The 24,148-nt window shown below is 39.5% G+C and overlaps 1 protein-coding gene across 1 annotated transcript; it reads left to right on the plus strand.

Annotated features, from left to right (window-relative positions):
* Positions 1-6,019: 6,019 nt before the first annotated feature.
* Positions 6,020-19,088, plus strand: LOC307268090 (myosin-6-like; the record flags this gene model as incomplete). Its single annotated transcript, XM_080050608.1, has 37 exons — positions 6,020-6,220; positions 7,517-7,660; positions 7,759-7,915; positions 8,007-8,034; positions 8,133-8,238; positions 8,345-8,437; positions 8,624-8,687; positions 8,779-8,877; positions 8,960-9,063; positions 9,170-9,308; positions 9,439-9,557; positions 9,660-9,809; positions 9,918-10,088; positions 10,189-10,498; positions 10,591-10,661; positions 10,745-10,950; positions 11,050-11,173; positions 11,251-11,387; positions 12,866-13,121; positions 13,213-13,455; positions 13,533-13,709; positions 13,799-13,944; positions 14,096-14,186; positions 14,283-14,672; positions 14,776-14,902; positions 14,976-15,094; positions 15,185-15,381; positions 15,536-15,719; positions 15,806-15,971; positions 16,067-16,191; positions 16,280-16,588; positions 16,682-16,885; positions 17,888-18,184; positions 18,424-18,528; positions 18,634-18,729; positions 18,815-18,949; positions 19,068-19,088. 37 exons carry the CDS (start codon positions 6,020-6,022, stop codon positions 19,086-19,088), a joined length of 5,811 nt encoding a protein of 1,936 aa, XP_079906734.1.
* Positions 19,089-24,148: the final 5,060 nt, after the last annotated feature.

Here is a 24,148-nt window from a genome sequence, read left to right on the forward strand (position 1 = left end):
ATAAAGAAGCATAGCAGCAATATGTGCATGTGTTGCTATTTAACCCACACCCACTTGTGCCTCTCTAGCTGTCCACCTAAATCAAACAAAGGCACTTTGTGTGATTGCCAGTGAGTTATCTTTGTCCTCAATGACATAGGAAAGGAGACAATGGCAGTTCCACGAAAGACTGGTCGGGTTACGTCCTCTTAGACACAGCAAAGGGTGGCAACAGCTACAGCCCATTAAACACTTTTGGACAGACTTGCTGCACTGTGCACCAAGTTCAAGCTTGTATGCTATTCTAACTGTAAAACAATACAAGGATGTAAAAACAACACAAAACTTCAGACATAAACACAAACATATACAAAAAAGTGTGCCCTAATAAAGCACAGAACATTAAACAACTAAGTGGCATTTTTTATATCTGTTAATGAACCTTTAAAGCATTTAACTTTTTTAATGAACTTTTTTTCTTTTTTATAGAGATCAGGCGTGGTAGATTTGTTATTTATGCAGGCCCTTATGTCCGGTGAGACATTGAGCTATACAAATACTGTAAACTTGACTTAAAGCCTCTTACATTTACAGTCTATGCTTGAAGAACATAAACGAAATAGATAACAGAGTAGCATAGAAATATGTGTTTTTTGGTCATTGCTGACTCAAATCCTGCCAGGTTCAGCTCTGTGGAAGGTGTGTTAAATCCTCAGGGTCCAGATGATCTTCAGAGTTCAGTGTGGGAAATTACCACGGACGCTTTCAGGCTAAACAAATATCTTGAAGGGGAGCCAGGGCTGGATAAACTCACTAGGGTGCAGGTGTCCCTGCATGGCCCTCTGTTACTCCCATTCTCATTGTGTATGTATTGGTTGTTAATAGTTACATTTAAACTACATGAACAATGTACTCTTCAAGCTCATGTTGAAATAATTATCACCACACACAGAATCTCAAGATGGGGACTTTGTAAATTAATTAAATAACCAAAAACAAATTTACAAATAGTGAACTGTATCCTGATTGAGAGTGATCAAATTATATTTTTTTTAAGCGGCAGCACATTGGAAAAATTGAGAAGAAATAACACATTATTCTGCTTACAAATTAAAAGTTGAATTCATGAGCAAATCAACACAATGTTTTCTACTACAGCCGTACATGGTTTGGTATGTCCAGTAGCTATGGGGGCTATTGTTAGCAAACTTTACTTTAAAAATGTCTTCTGTTAAACTAGGCTACTAGCACATCTAATGCTTACTTACTTAATTAATGTTATTTTGCTTGTTTAGCCTGTTTTAGTCTGTCAGTGAGGGAGGGAACGGTACCATTTTCTCCATTGGTTCTGCCTTTGAATGAGGACTCTTCTTCAAGGGTTTCCTTCAACAGCAGCGTTGGCTGGCCGGCCTAAAGGTAGCTATAAAAAGATTGTTGCTTTGGACTGGCAGGCCCCACAGTCTCTCTAGAGACAACAGTGGCTACTTGCTTTTTAGGAAATTCTCAACATGGAACAGTCGGTTGCATGATCACAGTGCAAAACCAAAGAACTTGAACGCTTTAATTGATGCCGCGAAAAGTAAAAAACTTTAACTTTTTCCTGGAAATCAATTGTTAAAACAGATAAAACAAATGATTTGCTAACTTTTGTATGTGCAAAAGTTTGTGAACCCTGAGCTGCATTGCTTAAATCGAGCAGGTAAAAACAATCAGGTGGGCCAATTTGAGTGATTAAATGGACCAATGTAATGAGAGATCTTTTGGGAAAAAATTGGGCCGAACTAGATAAAACAGAGATACAACAAGGTCAGATTAGGCTCACCAAAGTGAACCCATACAGGTCAGACATGCCAAAAGGGAAATAAAATATCAGAGGATCTCAGGAATAGTTGTGATGTTGCACATTTTTCTGAGGACAGCTATAAATTAATTTTAAAATAAGTTTGAGCTCCATCGGTCCACCGAGAGGCAAATCATCTACTAATAGAGAGCTTTAAGAGTGACTGAACATCTGCCTAGAAGTGGACTTCTTTCAAAAATATCACAAGCGCCACAAGAAAAGAGATTTTTCTGGTAAAGGCCAACCCAAACATGAGACTCCTTTGTATGCGCAAGATCCATAGAACAGGTGGCAGGCCTCCGCGGCCCAGCGTTGAGGCTGTGAGGATGACGCTCAGATTTCCACTCTCTGCCAGTGTGCACCAGAATTCTGCTTGGACCCAGACTATTTTCTACAGCTACCCCAGCATCCCCCTTCTCAGTCAGCCACGCTGCTCAACACCTCAGAAACGCTTCTCCCAGAAACCATGTTCTTGCCTTGCCTGGCTGCCAGCCCACCTACCGGTCTTCCTCTGCTCTGTTGACTTGTCATCAGTTAAGAACAAGAACTCACTCTCATAATAAATACCCATCTTGTATTACACAGCATCTGTATCTCTCTGTATCTGTAACTGAAACCTTGGTCGTTGTTTATACCTCGAAAGCTAACCTTAAAAACACTTCCCTCTAAGGGGACAAATGGATCCAAACCATGCCAGAAAAGGCCTCCAGCTACAGTGGCTTGCAAAAGTATTCATACCCCTTGAAATTTTACACATTTTGTCACGTTACAACCACATACGTACATTTATTTTATTGGGATTTTATGTGATACACCAACACAAAGTGGTGCAACATTGTGAAGTGGAATGAAAATTAAACGTGGTTTTAATTTTTTTTTATAAATAAAAAACTGAAAAGTGTGGCGTGCAAAAGTATTCAGCCCCGAGTCAATGCTTTGTAGAACCACCTATCGCTGCCATTACAGCTGCAAATCTATTGGAGTAATAGAGAAGTAGAGAAATACTCAAATACTCAATACAATAGATTTGCAGCTGTAATGGCAGCGATAGGTGGTTCTACAAAGCATTTACTTAGGGGGCTGAATACTTTTGCACGCCACACTTTTCAGTTTTTTATTTATAAAAAAAATGTAAAACCACGTTTCATTTTCATTCCACTTCACAATGGTGCGCCACTTTGTGTTGGTCTATCACATAAAATCCCAATTAAATAAATGTACGTATGTGGTTGTAACGTGACAAAATGTAGAAAATTTCAAGGGGTATGAATACTTTTGCAAGCCACTGTATATCACAGAGCCACCAGATTTGCTCACTATAGCCTTAGTCAAGCAGTCAGACCTGTTCTGTTCTCCACACATGCCTTCCCCCACTTGTTGACGATATGGTGAGTGATGAGTCATCTGACCATATCACCTTTTTCACATTTGTTTAGAGTAGTCCCTGTGGTTTTTGGACCACTACACTCTCATATTTGTATTCATATTTTTAGTGAGGGGTTTTATACCCTGCAACTCTACTTTAATATATATATATCTTTGTAATTAGCAACTGACTGTTGATCCCGACCTGCATTGACATTCTTGGTCATATCTTCTTTTTCAACTGAAGCTGTTTCTTAAAGCCAAAAAACACAAACTTATGGTATTTTCACATTTCAAAAAAGTCAGGTTTTTATTGCAGGACCAAATCTTGCTGTTCTGTTATTGCCAGAAAACAACTGGTTGAAGCAACCTTGCCTGTTCTTGATTATGGTGATCTGTTGTACATCAATGCATCAGCTCACTGTCTATGTTGGATCCTTTATATCATGGGGCCTTAATGTTCACAACAGACAGCAGGGCCTTACATTATCACTGCATGTTCTACTCCAAACGTAACTGGCTTTCTATTTATACAATGACTCAGTCAGAGTCAAAGGTATGTTTTTATCGACAAAGTGATTGTAGGTTAATTCCCCTGTTAGCCTATTTGTCGTTCTTCACGTCATAAAAATATGTCTCCTATGGGTAACAATGTCTGGACATTGTGCTAATGACTGGAATTCTAATGTATTTTCCCTATTCCACTTCAGCTGCATTTGAACTTGTATGTTGTCTTGATGTAAGTGATATGTTGTAACTGTAACTACTGCTGTCCTTCAAGGCCAGTTCTTGCTTGAAAAAGAGGTTAAATAAAGGTTAGCCTACTAATGAAAGAGCATCATGCACAACAATGTATGTTTACTTTAACTTTACCATAGATCTAAATGCAGATGTAATTTTAGTCACTTCCTACGAAAAAACAAGTAATTAGAGCAGTCTTTGTAACTGAAGCTATTCCCCCAACAATCAATCCTCTTGTGTGAGTGTGTTTGTTTATACACTGAAGTGAGTATCAACTACAGTACATCCTGCTGTTCAACAGATAGCCGTCATGCCTGGTAATGTGTAAGACTGCTGAGACAAGCAGACAGCTGAGAACAGAACCCTATACATCATTGTTAGCAGACCTCATGCCCAAGGAGGTCACATATAATCGCAGAGTGTAAATTGGTGACACTCAGAGGCTCTCAAGTGGAGTTTTGAGGTCCCGCAAAGGAATGAACTTACTAATAACTCAGTCAGCACCTTGTCGCTTTCCTTGGACAGTAAATCCTGAGAGGAATCTTGAGGGTGAAGGAGATCAAAACCTTTTCACTGAGCAGTTTGTCAAACCTCTCCCCAGTCTCTGTTTGACGGACCTGTTTCAGTCTTATTTGCTTTACACCAATATACATTAAGATAACTAAGTAATTACTGGGGTTTTCTAATTCATGATCGTCTTAGTTATATTTGCCATTAAATTAAACTTAAAGATCCTATGTAGTATAAATGTGCAATTTTTTTTAAAATCGGTTCATCCTAGCCTGAGAAAAGGCAGAAAGAGTGTTTTATGGTCTCACTGTCTACCCTACATTTTACTCACTGTGTGAGTCATAGTGAGTAAAATGTAGGGTTAGACAGCCTTTTCTCAGGCTAGGATGAACCGATTTCATTTTATTTTGCACATTACATACATAGGATCTCAGAATTCAATACACCTTCATATTCCCACCGGTGAAGTAGGCCTTTAACTAAAATAAAATAAAATAAAGCCTGTGTTGTGTGAGTTATTATCGTAAATGCTTATGACTGGTATTGATGATCTAATGTAAATGTTTTAATTACAATTACAAACTTCCAACCATCTTTCTATAATAATATCCAAACTTTTGGTTGGCTCATTTTGATAGGTTAGCTGTTCCCCATGTATGGCCTTTAAGTGTTTATTTATGTCCACTGAGACCTATACGTAGTACAAAGCACCTGCTGCAGAACAATCAGAGTCCAAGGTCTGGCAATCAAACCAACCTCACAAGTGTCAGGAAGAATCCAAAAAGTATTTCACAGGTTTATCTTTGTCCTCAATGATGGAGAAGGAGCAGCTGACAAGACAAATGTACAGTATACAGAAGCTGTTGCTCTTACTTGTGACAATGGAGCATTGTGACCTTGTCCTCATCAACAGGAGACAGGTGGATGTGCTTAAGTCACATGAATAGAAGAATACGTGCAAATGTTTTGAGGAATTTTGTTAACAGAAAGGCTGTTAAAAAATGTTCACTTATGCTTTGGTGAACATGTTGTGTCTTAAACATCCCTATAATGCTGAAAGAAAATGGTGGGCTAAAATAGTTTGAGGGCTCTGAAATGTACAATTGCTGACCTTCTGTCATCACACCAGCAGCTTCTCCTTATCTGGCGTGTGAGAAAAAATGGAAATGAGCCTTGTATGTCGAAGAGGTAAACACCTCCAGCCTTACTGCAAGCAGATGAACAATGAATAATTAATTACCCTGTCTTTTATGGTTGGACCTCACCCTTTATAAATGCAACTCTAGTTTAGCGGCAAGAGGGCAACTTATCAGACAGCGTGAGGGTGAGTATTGTAAAGGAGATTTATACGAGAGAATTATATTTTTTAGGACTTCTTCTTGGTTTAAGTATGGATATTAATAAAGGTGTAATGGTGCTTCTTCTGTTTCATTAGCAACATCTTTAACAAATCATCTTGAGAAAGGGGTTAAAACAGGTGAGATGGAAACTATTAAATATTTAATACATTTAACGACCAAATCTTATTTTCTAAACATGTAAAGTCTCTGTGAAGTCACTCATTTGTACCGCACAGGTTCCAAGATGGGTGACGCTCTGATGGCAGAGTTTGGGGTTGCCGCTTCCTTTCTGAGAAAGTCAGATAAGGAGCGCCTGGAGGCTCAGACTCGCGCTTTCGACATAAAGAGGGAGTGTTTTGTGCCTGACCCTGAGGTGGAGTACGTGAAAGGAACAGTCACCGTCAGAGATGGAGTCACAGCCACCGTTGACACTGAATATGGAAAGGTATAGTGCAAACACAATGTCTACCGTCCAATTGTTTTACAGTTTTTTTCGATCGCTAAACCACAGTGGGCACAACTGGAACGACAAGTGCAAAACGCTAACAACAGTATGCACAGCAGAGGTTCATGTGGACCAAACTCTAGCTCATTTTTCATCGATTAAACACAATTTTCAAAACTCTACACACTTATCTCATGGCTTAACCACAGCCTGCACATCACTGTGGATTTCTAGCCCTTTTTTTCAAACACTGACACACTACTGCCACAACTGTAAACCACACATTCAAAACAGAATGAATGCCTAGTGCATTTCAAACACTGCAGATTGCAATTTCAACTGAAACACTACTATAAGATGTCTTGTTTTAGACTTGTTAGTGAACATATACAGTATAAAGGGAAAGCTCAAAAATATATATTTTTTTGGAAATGGACCAATGAAGACAGGTTGTTGGAGGGAGAAGAGTGGCAGTGAGAGTGTGGATGTGTGGAGGAAGACCTAGAAGACATAAAGCTGTAATGTCTGATGAAATACAGTAAAGGCTACACTGATAGGCCCTGTTGTGAATCATGGTCTCTCATTGAGAGAGGCAGGGTTGAGAGTGCAACCCAATCTGCAAAAATCTAAAGTTGCATCTGTAATACGAATTTTCCAGCAAACAAACAGCTTAGAGTTGCATCCTTACAGTAAAGGACAACATTACAGGATAGATTTCTGTATTACAATTATAGAATATTTACACAGATAAATACTACATTTGGAAATGTTTTCAATAAAATATACAAAATGTGTATCTATTGAAGCAAACTTCTGATTTTAATTTCTTTTTGTTTTCCTAAAAAAACTGGTATGTTATAAAATAAACAATTTCATGTGAAATAATTTCACCCTTTCATCAAAGAAAACATTACGTAATTTGTGTGAAATAACTCAAATTATTCAAACTGTAAAGATTAAAAGTTTGTAATTTATGTATTGGGGTTTGATGCTAGTGTTTGTACTCTGAGCATATTCTGAGTGACAGTGTGTGTTATCTCAATGAGGCTGGTTCATAGTGTTTGCTGCACTGAGCCTATTTTGCAGGTGAAGTGAACTGTTCAGTTCCAGTGACTGTTGGTAGTGCAGACTGTAGTTAGAGTTTTGCACATTGAGCTACAGTTGTGCCCACTGTGGTTTAGCGATTGAAAAAAACTGTAATGGGACTATAGAAGGTAGTAAAAAGAGTAGTGCTGTATAATGAACTTAGTTCCAATATACGGCACAATAATACAGTCATAATGTGTTCTATTGTAGACCGTAACTGTGAAGGAAGAGGATGTCCACCCTCAGAACCCGCCAAAGTTTGATAAAATTGAAGACATGGCTATGTTCACCTTCCTCCATGAGCCTGCTGTGCTGTTTAACCTCAAAGAGCGTTACGCAGCATGGATGATCTACGTGAGTAAAAAATGCAAATCTAAAAACCCTCTCCTGCATGAAATCTTCTGTCTAGTCCAATAAAAATTTAACCTGTTTTTATGTATCTTTGTCCACAGACCTACTCAGGGCTGTTCTGTGTGACTGTCAACCCCTACAAGTGGCTGCCAGTGTACGATCAGTCTGTGGTCAACGCCTACAGAGGAAAGAAGAGGACTGAAGCTCCTCCTCACATCTACTCCATTTCTGACAACGCCTACCAGTACATGCTGTCAGGTCTGTTTAGCTCTTTGTACATGTAATCTCTGACACCATAAAAACATTTAAAGAAAATGTCCTCACTTTGAAAATTGCTTTAATCCTGCAGACAGAGAAAACCAGTCTGTCCTTATCACGTAAGTATTTCATATAAGACATGTCTGATTCCAACATGAAGAGCAGTTTTTATGTTGTTTGCAAAACATGTTCAGTTCACGTTTGTTTTTATTCTCAGCGGAGAATCTGGTGCAGGAAAGACTGTGAACACCAAGAGAGTCATCCAGTACTTTGCCAGCATTGCAGCTGCTGGTGGCAAGAAGGATGCTGCTTCGGAGAAAAAAGTAGGTTTAAAGCAGTTTCATTAAGATTTCATTATTATATATGCCGTACATCAAAAAGTAGGTATGGACTTTGGTGTCCTAAATTTTGCAACCAATAAATCCACAGGGCACCCTGGAGGATCAAATCATCCAGTGCAACCCTGCTCTGGAGGCTTTTGGGAATGCCAAAACCATCAGAAATGACAACTCCTCAAGATTTGTGAGTTCCATTATGACTCATTTGATTAGATGCACACCTTGGTTTTGTTATTGTGCAAAACAGTGCACTGAACCTGCAAACTTTCACCCAAGCCACTGATGTATCTTACCTCAACAAAGCTCGCAATTGAGTTTCGATTTTTTTTTAATGGATTAACAAAATTTTCCTTTTTCTTTCTTCTACCAGGGTAAATTCATTCGAATCCATTTTGGGATCAGTGGAAAGTTATCTTCTGCTGACATTGAAACATGTAAGTAGAGTGTTACATGAACATCTCTATTCTACAGCACAGTACCCTGGGAGAATGTAGACTATAACATCTCATTGTCATTTTCTATCAGATCTGCTAGAGAAATCTCGGGTCACTTTTCAGCTTAAAGCTGAAAGAGACTACCACATTTTCTACCAGATTCTGTCCCAAAAGAAACCAGAACTACTGGGTGAGTGCTGGATGATTCAGACTAATTTTACCCTAAAGAAGCGTCACAGACACACAGAATGAAACTTTTTTTTCTTTGACAGAAATGCTGCTAATCACCGCCAACCCCTATGACTATGCCTTCATCTCTCAAGGAGAGATCTCTGTCACATCAATTGATGATTCTGATGAGCTAATGGCAACTGATGTAAGAAATATTCAGTTCAGTGATGTATTTATCAAAACCACAGGTTACCTACAACAATACCTTGAATTTAATCTATATTTGTGATGTACACTATATTTTGCTGAAGGAAGCTTTTGATGTCCTTGGCTTCACCCAAGAGGAGAAGAATGGCATTTACAAGCTGACTGGGTCCATCATGCATTATGGAAACATGAAGTTCAAACAGAAAGCGAGGGAAGAGCAAGCAGAGGCTGACGGCACAGAGGGTAAAGGATCTTCAGAACAATAACAGTTTACTATTATTCCGTTCCAACAAGAGCAAAACTTCAACCGATGTGTGCCTTTGTGAAACAAATTATGTAGTAAAAGCTTTTCCTATACAAAATTGAATTACAGATACAGACAAAGTTGCATATCTGATGGGCTTGAATTCTGCTGACCTCATCAAGGGCCTCTGTCACCCAAGAGTGAAAGTGGGCAACGAGTGGGTCACCAAAGGTCAAAGTGAGCAGCAAGTAAGTTAAAAAGGGAGGCACGCCACTGCAATCTATTGGGGTTTTGAAAGATTAAGGGAGTTTCAATTTTAATGTAATTCATGATTTTATGCAATTATCTAGGTGTATTACTCTATTGGTGCACTGTCCAAGTCGGTGTACGAGAAAATGTTCAACTGGATGGTGGTGAAAATCAACTTAACTCTGGAGACCAAGCAACCTCGCCAGTACTTCATTGGTGTTCTGGACATTGCTGGCTTTGAAATCTTTGATGTATGTGCCGGACATTATATGAGCATGCTGCATTTGACATACTATATGCGCATAAGCTGATGTAAGAAAAATATGATCTTCCCTCACAATTTTTTTTTAAATGTACAGTTCAACACCTTTGAGCAGCTGTGCATCAACTATACTAATGAGAAGCTGCAGCAGTTCTTCAATCACCACATGTTTGTGCTGGAACAAGAAGAGTACAAGAAGGAGGGCATTGTTTGGGTCTTCATTGACTTTGGCATGGACTTGGCAGCCTGCATTGAACTCATTGAGAAGGTTGGTTCAGAGCTTTTGTTTTAAGGATTTATGTAATAATTTAAGATTTGCTTTGTTAAATGTTTACATTAAATTAATTCTAATGTATTGCCTTTTTCAGCCCATGGGCATCATGTCCATCCTTGAAGAGGAGTGCATGTTCCCCAAAGCCAGTGATGCAACATTTAAATCCAAACTATATGACAACCATCTGGGTAAAAGTAACAACTTCCAGAAACCCAGAATTATCAAGGGTAGACCAGAGGCTCATTTCTCCCTGGTTCACTATGCTGGTATTGTTGATTATAACATCGGTAACTGGCTGGTGAAGAACAAGGACCCATTGAATGAGACCGTGGTTGGACTCTTCCAGAAGTCCACAATGAAGCTACTGCCTGCTCTGTTTGCTGGGTATGCTGGCGCAGATTCAGGTAAGGGACTTTTGACTGCATTTTTTTTTAACTTTAATGGTGAACAAAGGTGAAAATGACAAGAATACAATAAATGTCTCACTTCCACACAGAGCAACCCAAGGGAGGGAAGGGAGCAAAGAAAAAAGGTTCTTCTTTCCAGACTGTGTCTGCACTGCACAGGGTAAGATATGTCTTAAGGTTTGGTATATATTCCCTTGTTTTGGTAAACACAACCTGTTAAAATTGTATTGTGTTCATCAACAGGAGAACTTGAACAAACTGATGACCAACCTCAGGTCAACTCACCCCCACTTTGTACGCTGCTTAATCCCCAATGAGACCAAGACTCCCGGGGCGATGGAAAATCCTCTGGTCATGCACCAGCTGCGCTGTAACGGAGTGCTGGAAGGCATCAGGATCTGCAGGAAGGGATTCCCCAACAGGATCCAGTATGGAGACTTCAAACAAAGGTACTATAAATGCAAAAGTTAGAAACATATCTCACTACATCTACAATGACACCATGGTCAAAATGTTCCTCTGGTTTTCTTATATTTGTCCTTATTTAGATACCGTATCCTGAACCCAACTGCCATCCCTGAGGGACAGTTCATTGACAACAAGAAAGGAGCAGAAAAACTGCTAGGCGGTCTGGATATTGATCATGAACAGTACAAACTTGGACACACAAAGGTAATGCGGTAATTACATTTTAAATGTTTGTTTAATTTAAAAGGCAATCAGATTGATGTTTCTTGTATCTTTGCAAGGTGTTCTTCAAAGCTGGTCTGCTGGGTGCTCTTGAGGAGATGAGAGATGATCGCCTCGCTCTTATCATCACTGGAATTCAAGCAAGAGCCAGAGGACTTCTTGCCAGGATTGAGTTCCAGAAAATTGTTGAGCGCAGGTCGGTGTATCACTTTTATAATTAAGGCGAGACACCCCAGGTGAATAGGGATTTTTTTTTAACTTATAGATATCATCATGAAACTTTTCCAGTTGATTACTGACATTAACACAATTATTCTTTGTATTACATGTTTGTCTTTAATTTTTTATTAAATATGGAAATATGGCAACATTTAACTAAGTATGCGTACATTTGGGTAATTTTTCAAACAAAATATCTAGATGTTGGATAAAGCCAGAGTTAAAATCTCTATTTTATTTTAACCACATATTAGTTTCTAAAGTTTTTACACAACAGATTTTGGATACAGCCATTTTTCATTTAATAAAAAAAAAATACTATGTAGCCTACATGTCTTAGAAATGCATTTTCGGCATGTTTTTAGGAGGAAAATGTATCATAAATCAGACAATTAACAATATATTAACAAATACTTGTGCCAAAAACTTTAAAATTGTGCTATGAATGATTATGAGAAGTTTGGTTGATGTCAGTGGTCTAGAAGTTGAGATATTTAATCAGAGTATTGGAAAAAGCTCATTTTGAGAAAACGACCGTTAAAGATAAAAACGTGAATTCTACTGATAATCACTGATTATAGCTACAGTAATTTATTGAATTAGGCCCTACACCCCTCAATGCCATATAGGCATACCACTGCTTAACATATATAAACCATAGAATAGAAAACATTTACATCCACACGCTAATTTAAACGTGATTAATACATTTTTAGCCACTGTCAACCTGTTCCGCAGTCAGCACAGACAGTCACTCTCCCCACCATCTCCCCCTCTGATGCACTGACAGTCTGTGTCTCTACGACTTGATCGGCGTCATTTACATGTCTTCAACACTTCTCCCCTTTAAATGGTGATCATGTAATGTCTGTAGCCAATTGATTAAGTCTTTTTTTTTTTGGTTTGGCATATTTTCTGCGTTTTTTCCCATTTGATTTTTGCGATTTTCGATCTATCCGCGGCTAGCCTAGGGCATGTCACGTGATGCCTTTTAGCGAATCACATCGTCAGAAATGTGCATTAGCCAATGAGGTCGCATTCCTAGCATTGAATCCCTCCTCACACTATCACGATTGGTTACTGATTCAAAGGAAAGTACGTTATTTGGATCCAAAAACGTTGTGCTTGAGATTCAGAGCTTTCCAACAGTACCATGGTTATTATGGTTCAGACAGCGGCCGCAGTGCTGTATGTTACGTTAGAATGCTCACTTTTGGCGAACTTAAAAGCAAAATACAGACGCAAGCAGACAAGGTTAAGTGAAATAAAAGCCTAAAAACGTATATTTTGGACATTTTATTTATACTAGTATGAAAGAAGACATGTTATGGAAGCTAAAAAGACACACATCTCAAAATTGACCAATGCATGTTTTTGCCTGGGCCTTAACTGTAAAAAAGAGTAAGTAGAGAAAAATGAATTTAGGCTTACTAGGCTTACTTATGTTTTCTGCAGGGATGCTTTAGTGGTGATCCAGTGGAACGTACGTGCCTTCATGGGTGTCAAGAATTGGCCCTGGATGAAGATGTATTTCAAGATCAAACCTTTGCTGAAATCCGCTGAGAGTGAGAAGGAGATGGCAAACATGAAGGAGGAGTTCCTAAAGCTCAAAGAGGCTTACGCTAAATCTGAGGCCCGCAGGAAAGAACTGGAGGAAAAAATGGTCAGCCTTGTCCAAGAGAAGAACGACCTGCAGCTCTCAGTCCAATCTGTAAGATCAGTTATTCAGTTTGCCGAAAAATGTAAAGCGATGAATAAAAATGTGTTCAATAATAAAAAATTGTTGAATCCACTGTCCGTAGGAACAAGACAATCTTACAGATGCGGAGGAGCGCTGTGAGGGTCTGATCAAGAGCAAGATCCAGCTTGAAGCCAAATCCAAAGAGCTGACAGAGAGACTGGAAGATGAAGAGGAGATGAATGCAGAACTGACTTCCAAAAAGAGGAAGCTGGAAGACGAGTGTTCAGAACTCAAGAAGGACATTGATGATCTGGAGCTGACACTGGCTAAAGTTGAAAAGGAGAAGCATGCCACTGAGAATAAGGTAACAAAGTATTTTCACTACTAGCTAAAGAACATACATTTGACCAGAAGAGGTTTACTAACTAAATAATAATTTAGGTTAAAAACCTGACTGAAGAAATGGCAGCTTTGGATGAAATCATTGCTAAGCTGACTAAAGAGAAGAAAGCTCTTCAGGAGGCTCACCAGCAAACACTGGATGACCTCCAGAGTGAGGAGGACAAAGTTAACACTCTGACGAAGGCCAAAGCCAAGTTGGAGCAGCAAGTCGATGATGTGAGTACAACTTTATAAACATTCATTAGAAGATTAATTAACAACCAAGGGATTATGAAATGCATCTGTTTTTTTATGCTGTGAAATAGCTTGAAGGTTCTCTAGAACAAGAAAAGAAGGTAAGAATGGATCTTGAGAGAGCAAAGAGAAAGCTGGAAGGAGATCTGAAGTTGAGCCAGGAAAGCCTTATGGACCTGGAGAATGACAAGCAGCAACTTGAAGAGAAGCTTAAGAAGTAAGTTTCCTGTAGAAGCAGAAATTTAAGAGAAACATTTTGCATTATCTCAGGTTTCTTTGATTAGGCCAAATTAAATCTGGTGATAGGGTTTCCCAATGAAAGGTAAGAAACTTGGTAACAACTTCCTAAAATATACTACTCTCAACAGGAAGGACTTTGAGATAGGCCAACTTCAAAGCAAGATTGAGGATGAACAAGCACTGTCCGGCCAACTGCAGAAAAAACTAAAGGAGTTACAGGTCAGCTGACACAAATACATCCTTTATGTTGCTAATGGAAACTATCAAATACATTGTCAATTATTTAGCATTCTCAATGGGAATCGTACATTTCAGGCCCGAATTGAAGAGTTGGAGGAAGAGCTGGAAGCAGAGCGAGCTGCCCGAGCCAAGGTGGAAAAACAAAGGGCTGACCTGGCTAGAGAGCTGGAGGAGATCAGTGAGAGGCTGGAGGAGGCCGGAGGGGCCACTGCTGCCCAGATCGAGATGAATAAGAAGAGAGAGGCTGAGTTTCAGAAGGTGCGCAGAGACCTTGAAGAGGCCACACTGCAGCATGAGGCCACTGCTGCTACACTTAGAAAGAAGAATGCAGATAGCGTTTCTGACCTGGGAGAGCAGATTGACAACCTGCAGAGAGTCAAACAGAAGCTAGAGAAAGAAAAGAGCGAGCTCAGACTGGAGCTGGATGATGTTGTGTCCAACATGGAGGGGGTTTCCAAGTCCAAAGTGAGTAAAACAAACAAATACCCCAAGGAGACTAAGGCTTGCTCTGTTGATGGTTTTTTCCCAGGGTTAAATATTTCATAATGACAGAGTTTCTAATTTTCAGACAAACTTGGAAAAAATGTGTCGCACTCTTGAAGATCAAGTGAGTGAATTGAAGACTAAAACTGATGAAAGCCAGCGTATCATCAATGATTTTACTATGCAGAAGGCAAAGCTTCAAACTGAGAATGGTAAGAAAAATCTATGAATAAAAAAAATACACACTATTTAAGACAAGAGAAAACATTTCTTCCTTAACAATAGGTGAGTTTGGGAGACAACTGGAGGAGAAGGATTCCTTGGTCTCTCAGCTGACCAGAGGGAAGCAGTCCTACACTCAGCAGGTTGAAGACCTCAAGAGACAACTAGAGGAGGAAGTCAAGGTATCTTAATTGACCGAAAACACAGTTTGCAGTTAATCCTTACATTAATTTGACACTATGTCTATAACAGCTCATACTATCACCTTACAGGCAAAGAATGCACTTGCCCATGCAGTGCAGTCTTCTCGCCATGACTGTGATTTGTTGAGGGAGCAGTACGAGGAGGAGCAGGAAGCCAAAGCTGAGCTCCAGCGTGGCATGTCCAAGGCAAACTCTGAGGTGGCTCAGTGGAGAACCAAGTATGAAACTGATGCTATCCAAAGGACAGAGGAGCTTGAAGAAGCAAAGTAAGGATGCAGTAAAATTGTAGGACAATAGAGGATTACCCAACTAAACCTTTAAGCATGAATAAACCCAGTTTGAACCAGTTCCTGAATTATACCATGATATTCCCATTTTATCTTTAAGGTAAATATTTTATATTTTTATCTTTACCTTTAGGAAAAAGCTAGCTCAACGCTTACAGGACGCAGAAGAAGCTGTTGAAGCCTCTAACGCTAAGTGTGCCTCCCTGGAGAAAACCAAACACAGGCTTCAGGGTGAGATTGAAGATCTCATGGTGGATGTGGAGAGGTCAAATGCTGCTGCTGCAGCTCTGGACAAAAAACAAAGAAACTTTGACAAGGTAATTGGAGAAAGAAACACAGCAGCTCAGGGAACTTTGAATTAATTAATCAATAATAAATCTAACACTGATCACATTTTAACTAGGTCCTGGCTGAGTGGAAGCAGAAGTATGAGGAGTCCCAGAGTGAGCTGGAAAGTGCCCAGAAAGACGCTCGTTCTCTCAGCACTGAACTCTTCAAACTGAAGAACTCTTATGAAGAATCTATGGATCATCTCGAGACCATGAAACGAGAAAACAAGAATCTCCAAGGTCTGGGGGAAATGAAAAGAGGCTTTTTGTGGATTTAGGAATTCTTTTGGAGCCATTATGGTGCTAATCTGTATTTATTGTTATTTTGTTCACAGAGGAGATTTCTGACCTGACTGAGCAACTTAGTGAGGGAGGGAAGAGCGTCCATGAGCTGGAGAAGATCCGTAAACAGCTGGAGCAGGAGAAGGCTGAGATACAAACTGCTCTAGAGGAGGCTGAGGTGGGAGTTCATGAGTATATATTTCTTCTTATACTCATAGCCCTTCTTATAAGAACAGGCATATTAATGAAATAGACTGTTAATACAGGGGTCTCTGGAGCATGAAGAAGGCAAGATTCTTCGAGCTCAGCTTGAGTTAAACCAGGTGAAGGCTGACATCGAGCGTAAGCTTGCTGAGAGGGAGGAAGAGATGGAGCAGGCCAAGCGTAACAGTCAGAGATCTGTGGACACTCTGCAGAGCTCCCTGGAGTCTGAGACTCGCAGCAGAAACGAGGCTCTCAGGGTGAAAAAGAAGATGGAAGGAGATCTCAATGAGATGGAGATCCAGCTGAGCCAGGCCAACAGGCAGGCAGCAGAGGCTCAGAAGCAGCTAAAGGGGCTCCATTCTCATCTGAAGGTACTATAGAGGCTTGAGATTCATTGAATTGTTTTTTACCATTGACATTTTTTTTGATTTGAATTACATTTACAAAAATCCTTCTTTAAACAGGATTCCCAGTTACAGCTGGATGATGCTCTTCGTGTCAGCGAGGATCTGAAGGAGAACATTGCAATTGTGGAAAGGCGCAACAACCTGCTGCAGGCTGAACTTGATGAGCTGAGGTCTCTGGTGGAACAAACTGAGAGAGGTCGTAAACTGGCAGAGCAGGAACTGCTGGATGTCAGTGAGAGAGTTCAGCTGCTGCACTCTCAGGTTTGTCAAATTATTATATCATTAGGGCTGTAACGATACAAAATTCACGATTCCATTTGTATCACAATTTTTGACCCACAATTCGATACATACAACTTAATGTAACATTTAATAAACTAAATTATGTTTAAAAAATTATTGAAAATTACAGACTAATAATCTGAGCACAATGTCAATGTCCCTTTCATAACAATATTGTAACGAATAATAGAGGCCAGCAGACAGACTTGTTTTTGAATACTTTTGCAGAAGTATTTAGACTACCAGATAAGAAATGGAACAGGCCACATACAAGGCCACTTCACACTTGACACACTTTGCATTGTCACAGAAAAACTGAACTGTGCTGAACTGATCTTAAAAGCTGAAGCAATCAGATTAAAATTGACTGTGTATTGGACTGCAGCTTCTTAAATTTTTAAATTTTAAATTTTATTTAAATTTTCTGTAACAGTAACTGTGTATCTGAATCAGAATCTGATGAAAATGGGGGCGGGACCTGATAAGCCTTTGGCTTCTTCCGTCTCCCTTCGGACAACAACAAAGTTTAATGTATGAATATTTGCAAGAGAAAATTGTGTGGAATTGTCCGAAAGAATAATAAATAAATAAATAAATAATAATAAATAACCTTAACAGATTTAAACACAAAGAACAATATAAGCAGCAAGAATAAATAAATAACCAAAGATATATCATTTCTCTCTTCTCTATCACAAAATAATACTGTTAAAAAATAAACAATATTGAACTGTGCTGTGAACCAAAAATCAAGTTAGAAAACAAAGCTACAGCTACCTTCACCAAACCTTTTATCCAAAACGTAAGCCTAAAAAAAAAAAAAATTAAAAAACACCGCGATGGGGGATCTTGGCTCTGTGTATCGCGATTCTCGGTTCGATACACATATCGTTACAGCCCTTTATATCATAATTTCATTATATCCACGTTGCATACTGTGTTCACTAAAAATATTCATCATAAACCTTTGATTCTGTGCAGAACACAAGCCTGTTGAACCAGAAGAAAAAGCTGGAGGGGGACACAGTCCAGCTTCAGAATGAGATGGAGGAGGCAGTGCAGGAGTGCAGAAACGCTGAGGAGAAGGCAAAGAAGGCCATCACTGATGCTGCCATGATGGCAGAGGAGCTGAAGAAGGAGCAGGACACCAGCGCTCACCTGGAGCGTATGAAGAAAAACATGGAACAAACCATCAAAGACCTGCAGCACCGCCTGGATGAAGCTGAGCAAATAGCCATGAAAGGTGGCAAGAAGCAGATCCAGAAGCTGGAGTCTAGGGTGAGTGACACCGATGTCTTCAGATGAGGATATGTTGCTGGGCTTGTCTGACACTTTAATGTTTTTTTAATTTTAATTTTCTGTAACAGTAACTGTGTATCTGAATCAGAATCTGATGAAAATGGGGGCGGGACCTGATAAGCCTTTGGCTTCTTCCGTCTCCCTTCGGACAACAACAAAGTATAATGTATGAATATTTGCATACAGAGAAGAGAGAAATGTTATATCTTTGGTTATAGGTAAGGGAGCTGGAAGCTGAGGTGGAAGCTGAGGCAAAGAAGGGTGGCGACTCTGTGAAAGGAGTCCGTAAATATGAGAGACGCCTCAAGGAGCTTACCTATCAGGTACATTGTAATTGCACACTGTGATCTTCTTCAGTCCGTTCATATTCATTCCCTGTAAAAGTTGTAAAAAGTAATGCATGATTCTGGTAATTCAACTCTGTAAAGACTGAAGAGGACAAGAAGAATCTGGCCCGTCTGCAGGACCTGGTGGACAAACTGCAGCTGAAGGTCAAGTCTTACAAGAGGACTTCAGAGGAGGCTGTAAGTACAGGTGTATTCGGATATTACAGATGGACCTTTTTCTCCCTCATTCTTGAAATACTTACCAATACCAACTAATCAACAGGAGGAGCAAGCCAACAGCAATCTAACCAAGCTGCGTAAACTGCAACATGAGCTGGACGAGGCAGAGGAGAGGGCTGATATTGCTGAGACCCAGGTCAACAAGATGAGAGCCAAGTCCCGTGATTCTGGTTCCAAGGTCAGTGAACCAACATGTGTTGGACATATTTCTGTTTTTTACACTTAGTACTTATAGTAACAATACTGTTCATTTAATGATTGTGAACCTAATTATTGTGATCCATTGTTTCACACAGAAGGGAAATGACCAAGAGTGAAGCTCTCAGCATGAACCTTCGAAGACTCTGCATCAAAGAGGCTCAAAGGGCCTTCAAACTGTAACTAAGCATAAGAAAGAATAAAGCAAAAGTCAAAAATCTAAATTGCTCTGTTTTGATTTATTTGATATTTTTTATTTACCTCGAACAATCAACATTATTTATGAGGAAACAAATCTGATAAAAACACAAGCACAACACAACATAGATAAAGCCTCCAATTATATCAAAGTACAAAAAAAGGATAAGTTCGAGATGGTGTAGGCATAAGCACAATGCTTATATTTTCCTGCCCCCACTAATATCTGTAAGATGGCACAAGAAAAGAAAAGAAGATGAGGAGTCTAAATTTTAAAATGCTGTTTTAGTGCCCCTGTGAGTAAAAAGATTATAGAGATCGTGGGATGGGGGTCTTGGGTCTGGGTACTATCGTATATTTTCGATTTGAATTGAAGAAGGAGATGGGCAGTCAGCCGATTCCTTTTTTGATATTGTGCTCAAAACGAAAGACGAAGTCACGTGGTGTGAAACAGGAAGGAGGTCACATGTCAATACCGTGGTCGAATTGTGTCCTTCAAAATAAGAGTGCATTTGTAACGCATTGCTATCTGATGTGTGGAAAACGTTTTTTTTTTTTTAGTAATGAAGAATACAGAGTTTTATTTACAAACAGTTTAATATATAGATAGGCTATTGTCAAATAGTTATTTTTTGTTGGCTATATGATGCAGTACAACCAATTGCTAACCCATTGTGTAATTTAAAAGAAAAAAAAAGGCTCACATTACCCGATGCCTCAGATTCCCCCGTTCTCCCCTATATATATTTTTTTTTGTTTATATGTAACCTGGAGAGGTCACTCGATAAGCCCATTCGGGTTTCTGACCTCTCCAGCACATACTCTTTTAATCTTTACATGTGTTAATGTATTTGTTGAGTGTGTTGAGTGTGTGCAAATAAATAAATAAATAAATAAAAAGATGCGGTGGACAGTGGAGAGAGGGATCGACCAATGCACTCTGGAGACCACCCCAGATGATGTCCCACTGACAGGAGACAGACACCAGGGTCTCAATGTGGCAGCCCATCCTGGTCCAGCAGCACCACCAGGGACTCCCTGCTCAGCTTTTTTTTTTTTATAAATTTTTATTTATATAATAAAACACATCAAAAAAATGTAATTCGATTCTTACGCAACAATGGTAGAGGTGGCAGGTTGGGCGATAATGTATAAGATCTGCCTCCTGCTATAATCGTTCCAACATGCCGACAGGCACCCGGTGTTCATTGATTTGCCTAAAGTGTGTTGATCTGTCTAGAATATACAGTAGGGGAAGGTGGGGTGATTTGTGCAACTTTTTACTCAAAGTGATTTTAAAGTGAGGCCTTGACAGTTATGTCTCCAACTCAAATATGTACATATATTTCAGGATGTTGTGCATCCCTGGCAATACAAACTTTGGATCTGGAATAAACTGTTTAAGAAATATAGCTTTCGGAAAAAAAGTTGTCTTGACGCACAAATCACCCCACTACGTGGGGTGATTTGTGCGTCATTGTGTCACAATGACAAAGTCACCATCATCATCTTTCTGGCCATCTGAACTCTCATCAGTGGTGTCGTTAAGTGGAATTGAGATGTCACTCTCTTCTGAGCTACTGTAGACAATCACTTTCTTTTGGTGACCAGCGTATACAGCCATGCCACTGGCACAACTCTCAGAAATGTACTTTGCACTAGTTGCTCCGTGCTTGTGGAACCAACTGCCACCTGACAAATGTGATTCCCCCTACATTTCTGCCTTTAAATCAAGGCTCAAAACCCATATGTACACCCTGGTGTTTCCTCCCCATTAACTATCTTACCTCTGCACTACTATCTGTGTTTATGTGGATGTATGGGCTTTACGTCTTTTATTTTGGTTATTGTTATTGTACCTTCATTGTTTACCTACTGAATGCACTATGTACAGCACTTTGGACAGTGCAAACTGTCATAAATGTGCTTTTATAAATACATTTTACTTACTTACTTACTTATAACTCACCCAGGCCCTTGCGCACAAATCACCCCATCCCCAGAATTTTGGATAATAGGCATGATGCAGCAATTTAGGGTTGACATTGTGCTAACTATATAGACTCAAAGTGTAGCATACCAAAGCACTAAAACATGTGTCAAATGTTTTCAAACGTGTCTATAATTGTTCAGACACAATAATCAAAAAACCTTGATCATGGAAATTTTACTTTGAAAGGCAAAATACAGTTTTTTGAGCTTAAATGTGCTTATATCTTATTCCTTGTGTCTCCCTTCTTTACAGGATGAGTCAAATGGATGGCTCTTCTTAAATATGTGGTCACATTTCCAATTTCTTCCACGGTTTTCTAGAAACAAGGGGTTTTGCAACTTCCAAAATGCACAAATCACCCCACCTTCCCCTATAACAATTATAACAATCTGTCTGTCTGTTTATGAGGGAGAAGATAAACAAGGGAGCAAATCTTAAATTCTCTAATGCTCGAGGTAAGGCCTGAAATCAGATTATCCATACCAAAAAAAATATGTGTTGGAGTTTCTTGTGCTAACTAGATATTACAGAAATTACTTGTGTGATTTGGAGGATAATAATGGTATTCTGAATATCAGAAAAAAAAACTTTTATTTACACATAAAAACATATGAAATACTGAACATAAATAATGAAAATGAAAATATCCTACATTGAGGAAAAAACACCTATAAAATAATATGGCACAGCCAAAATAAAATTACACTTAAATAAATATTAAATGATTAAATCAACAACAAATCTTCAAAATAAATTTTCAACAATTTTTTCGAGGATGGAGAAGAGCCTCTCCATCCTCGCTTTGCTCTCCTGAGCCCTCCTCTCCTCCGCCTCCCTCTGCTGCCGCATATCCTCTTTCATGAGGTCCAGCAGCTCATCCTCCCGGTCCCTCTTACGAGAGCTGCTGCTGCTCCGCCCTGGCTGGCTGGGCCCTGGCTGGCTCTCCTCGTCCTCCTCTTCATCCTCCCCCGGTTTGTCCTCATGGATGGAGGCAATTAGGACAGGGGGATTTGTGGATTTTGTCTCTGTCCTAACACCTCATCCATGAGGACAAACCAGGGCCAAGTGGCAGCCGTGGACTTGCCGTCCACCCCCTCGCCTGACGCTGGACACTTGCAATCCTAAGGCAGAGGAAATCAATTGTGGCAGTTAACAACAACAACAACAAAAATTCAGCAAAAGTGTCTTGCATGGTTAAAACAAATAATGTGCATTTAAAATTATGTGAACATACTATATATATATTTTTTTAAGTTGTCCCATTTTTTTTGTCCTGAAGAGGAGTCACCTTCCCCTACAGGCCCATTTCCTCCAGTATACTCCTAATCACAGAGAGAAAACGAAATAAAGGGTTAACATTCACAATCATGTTAATAACAATAGCCCATTGGTATGACTACATTTAACCTTATTGTAAAGGTTACAAGTTGATCTTTGTAAAGGCTGTTCTTGTAACGGTTACAGTTAAATTAGCCCTCATCCTATACAAAGCCCATGATAATGAGACCACTAGTGGCTGGGACATTACCCTTTTTCTTTGTTGTGTGTTTTTGTAGTGCTTTCACAGGGATGTAAGTTGTGACCTTGTTGTGTTTCTCTTTATAACTCAAAATAAGACATTCAAGTAAACGATTTCTGGGGGATCTTGTGTGTGTCCTGATGTTTAATGAGGACTAATTTAACTGTAACCTTTACAAGATGGTCAAATGTAAATATTGCAAATGGCCTATTGTCAATAATTGTTATAAACTAACTGACATTATGAATAAACTAGTGTTTCCTTACCTCCAGGATACCGAAGCGGAGTTTTTGGCCCCGGTGAAGAGGCCGTCCTTCTCCCCCCTCAACTTAATCAGTTGAGCCGTATGCTCCTGGCTCCCGAAACCAAAAGCACATGTTAGAATTAGTTTTGCTTCACACTACCAAACAAAAGCAGCTTACATAGCAAAAATAACCAAGTTAGCTGTGTAAAAATCCCAATGTTTGTAACAAGTTAACCAACGGACATTGACGGGACAGGGCATGAAATAAGGCGGACTTTAGAGCGTCTCTGCCCGGGTAAAAGTTGCACGAGTTGGTGGTGTTGGAGGTGTTTTCCGTTGCGGTCAGTGGAGGAATTCTAAACCTTTTGGGATATTTTTTTAACGATTTTGAAGTGTCTCTTAACTTCCTATTAACAAAGTAAAATCTAGATAAATGACAAGAAATATATGTCAAGATATAAAGCTCAAAGTGTTTTTTTTAATACATTTTCCTAAAAGTTAGTGTCACTAACACCATCAGAACATTACCTTACTTAACCAATTATTTTGAAGGACTTAGAGGTTTTATGAGGTTACTTTTTTTTTTTTTTTACATTTATATCGTTAGTTATTTGAGTTACTTGAAACCCAATACTTACATTTAAAGGCGTAACACGCTGCCGCTTCAGATTGATCAGATGCCATCTCTGACGAAACCGCAATGAATCGTGGGATTTATAGGGCCGCGAAGGATCCATCTGTTGCAGCCTTCAAAACCGTGAAACGAAGGCTGCATCTTGATTCAGGGATTGCAGCCTACGTAGGCTGCATTTGAAGACCGATTGCGTCATAGCGGCGCGCAAAGGCTGTCCCGTTTGCAAGGCTCCTTGCAAGGCTCCTCATATGCGGCCGAGAAATGCAGCCTTCGTTTCACGGTTTTGAAGGCTGCATCAGATGTATCCTTCGTGGCCCAACATATCCCAAGATTCATTGCGTTTTTTTCAGAGATGGCATAAAATAAAATAAAAAATAACAAAACAGCAACGTGTTGCTCCATCTTCTTAACTTTTATCTTCCTTTCTTTTTTTCTTGTACTTTTTTTTTTTTGTCTGGTAGGCAACTTCTTTTTCTTTTTTCCTCCATTGACAGGGCTGTCTCCGTTGGCAGCAATCAGGGTTGCTAGGCAGCACAGGAGCGGCGAGTCGTCACGCAAGGTAATGGCTTGTTACGTGAACTGGAAATGCTC

This window comes from Ammodytes marinus (genome assembly GCF_949987685.1).
Source record: "Ammodytes marinus genome assembly, chromosome: 21".
Lineage (NCBI taxonomy): Eukaryota > Metazoa > Chordata > Actinopteri > Uranoscopiformes > Ammodytidae > Ammodytes > Ammodytes marinus.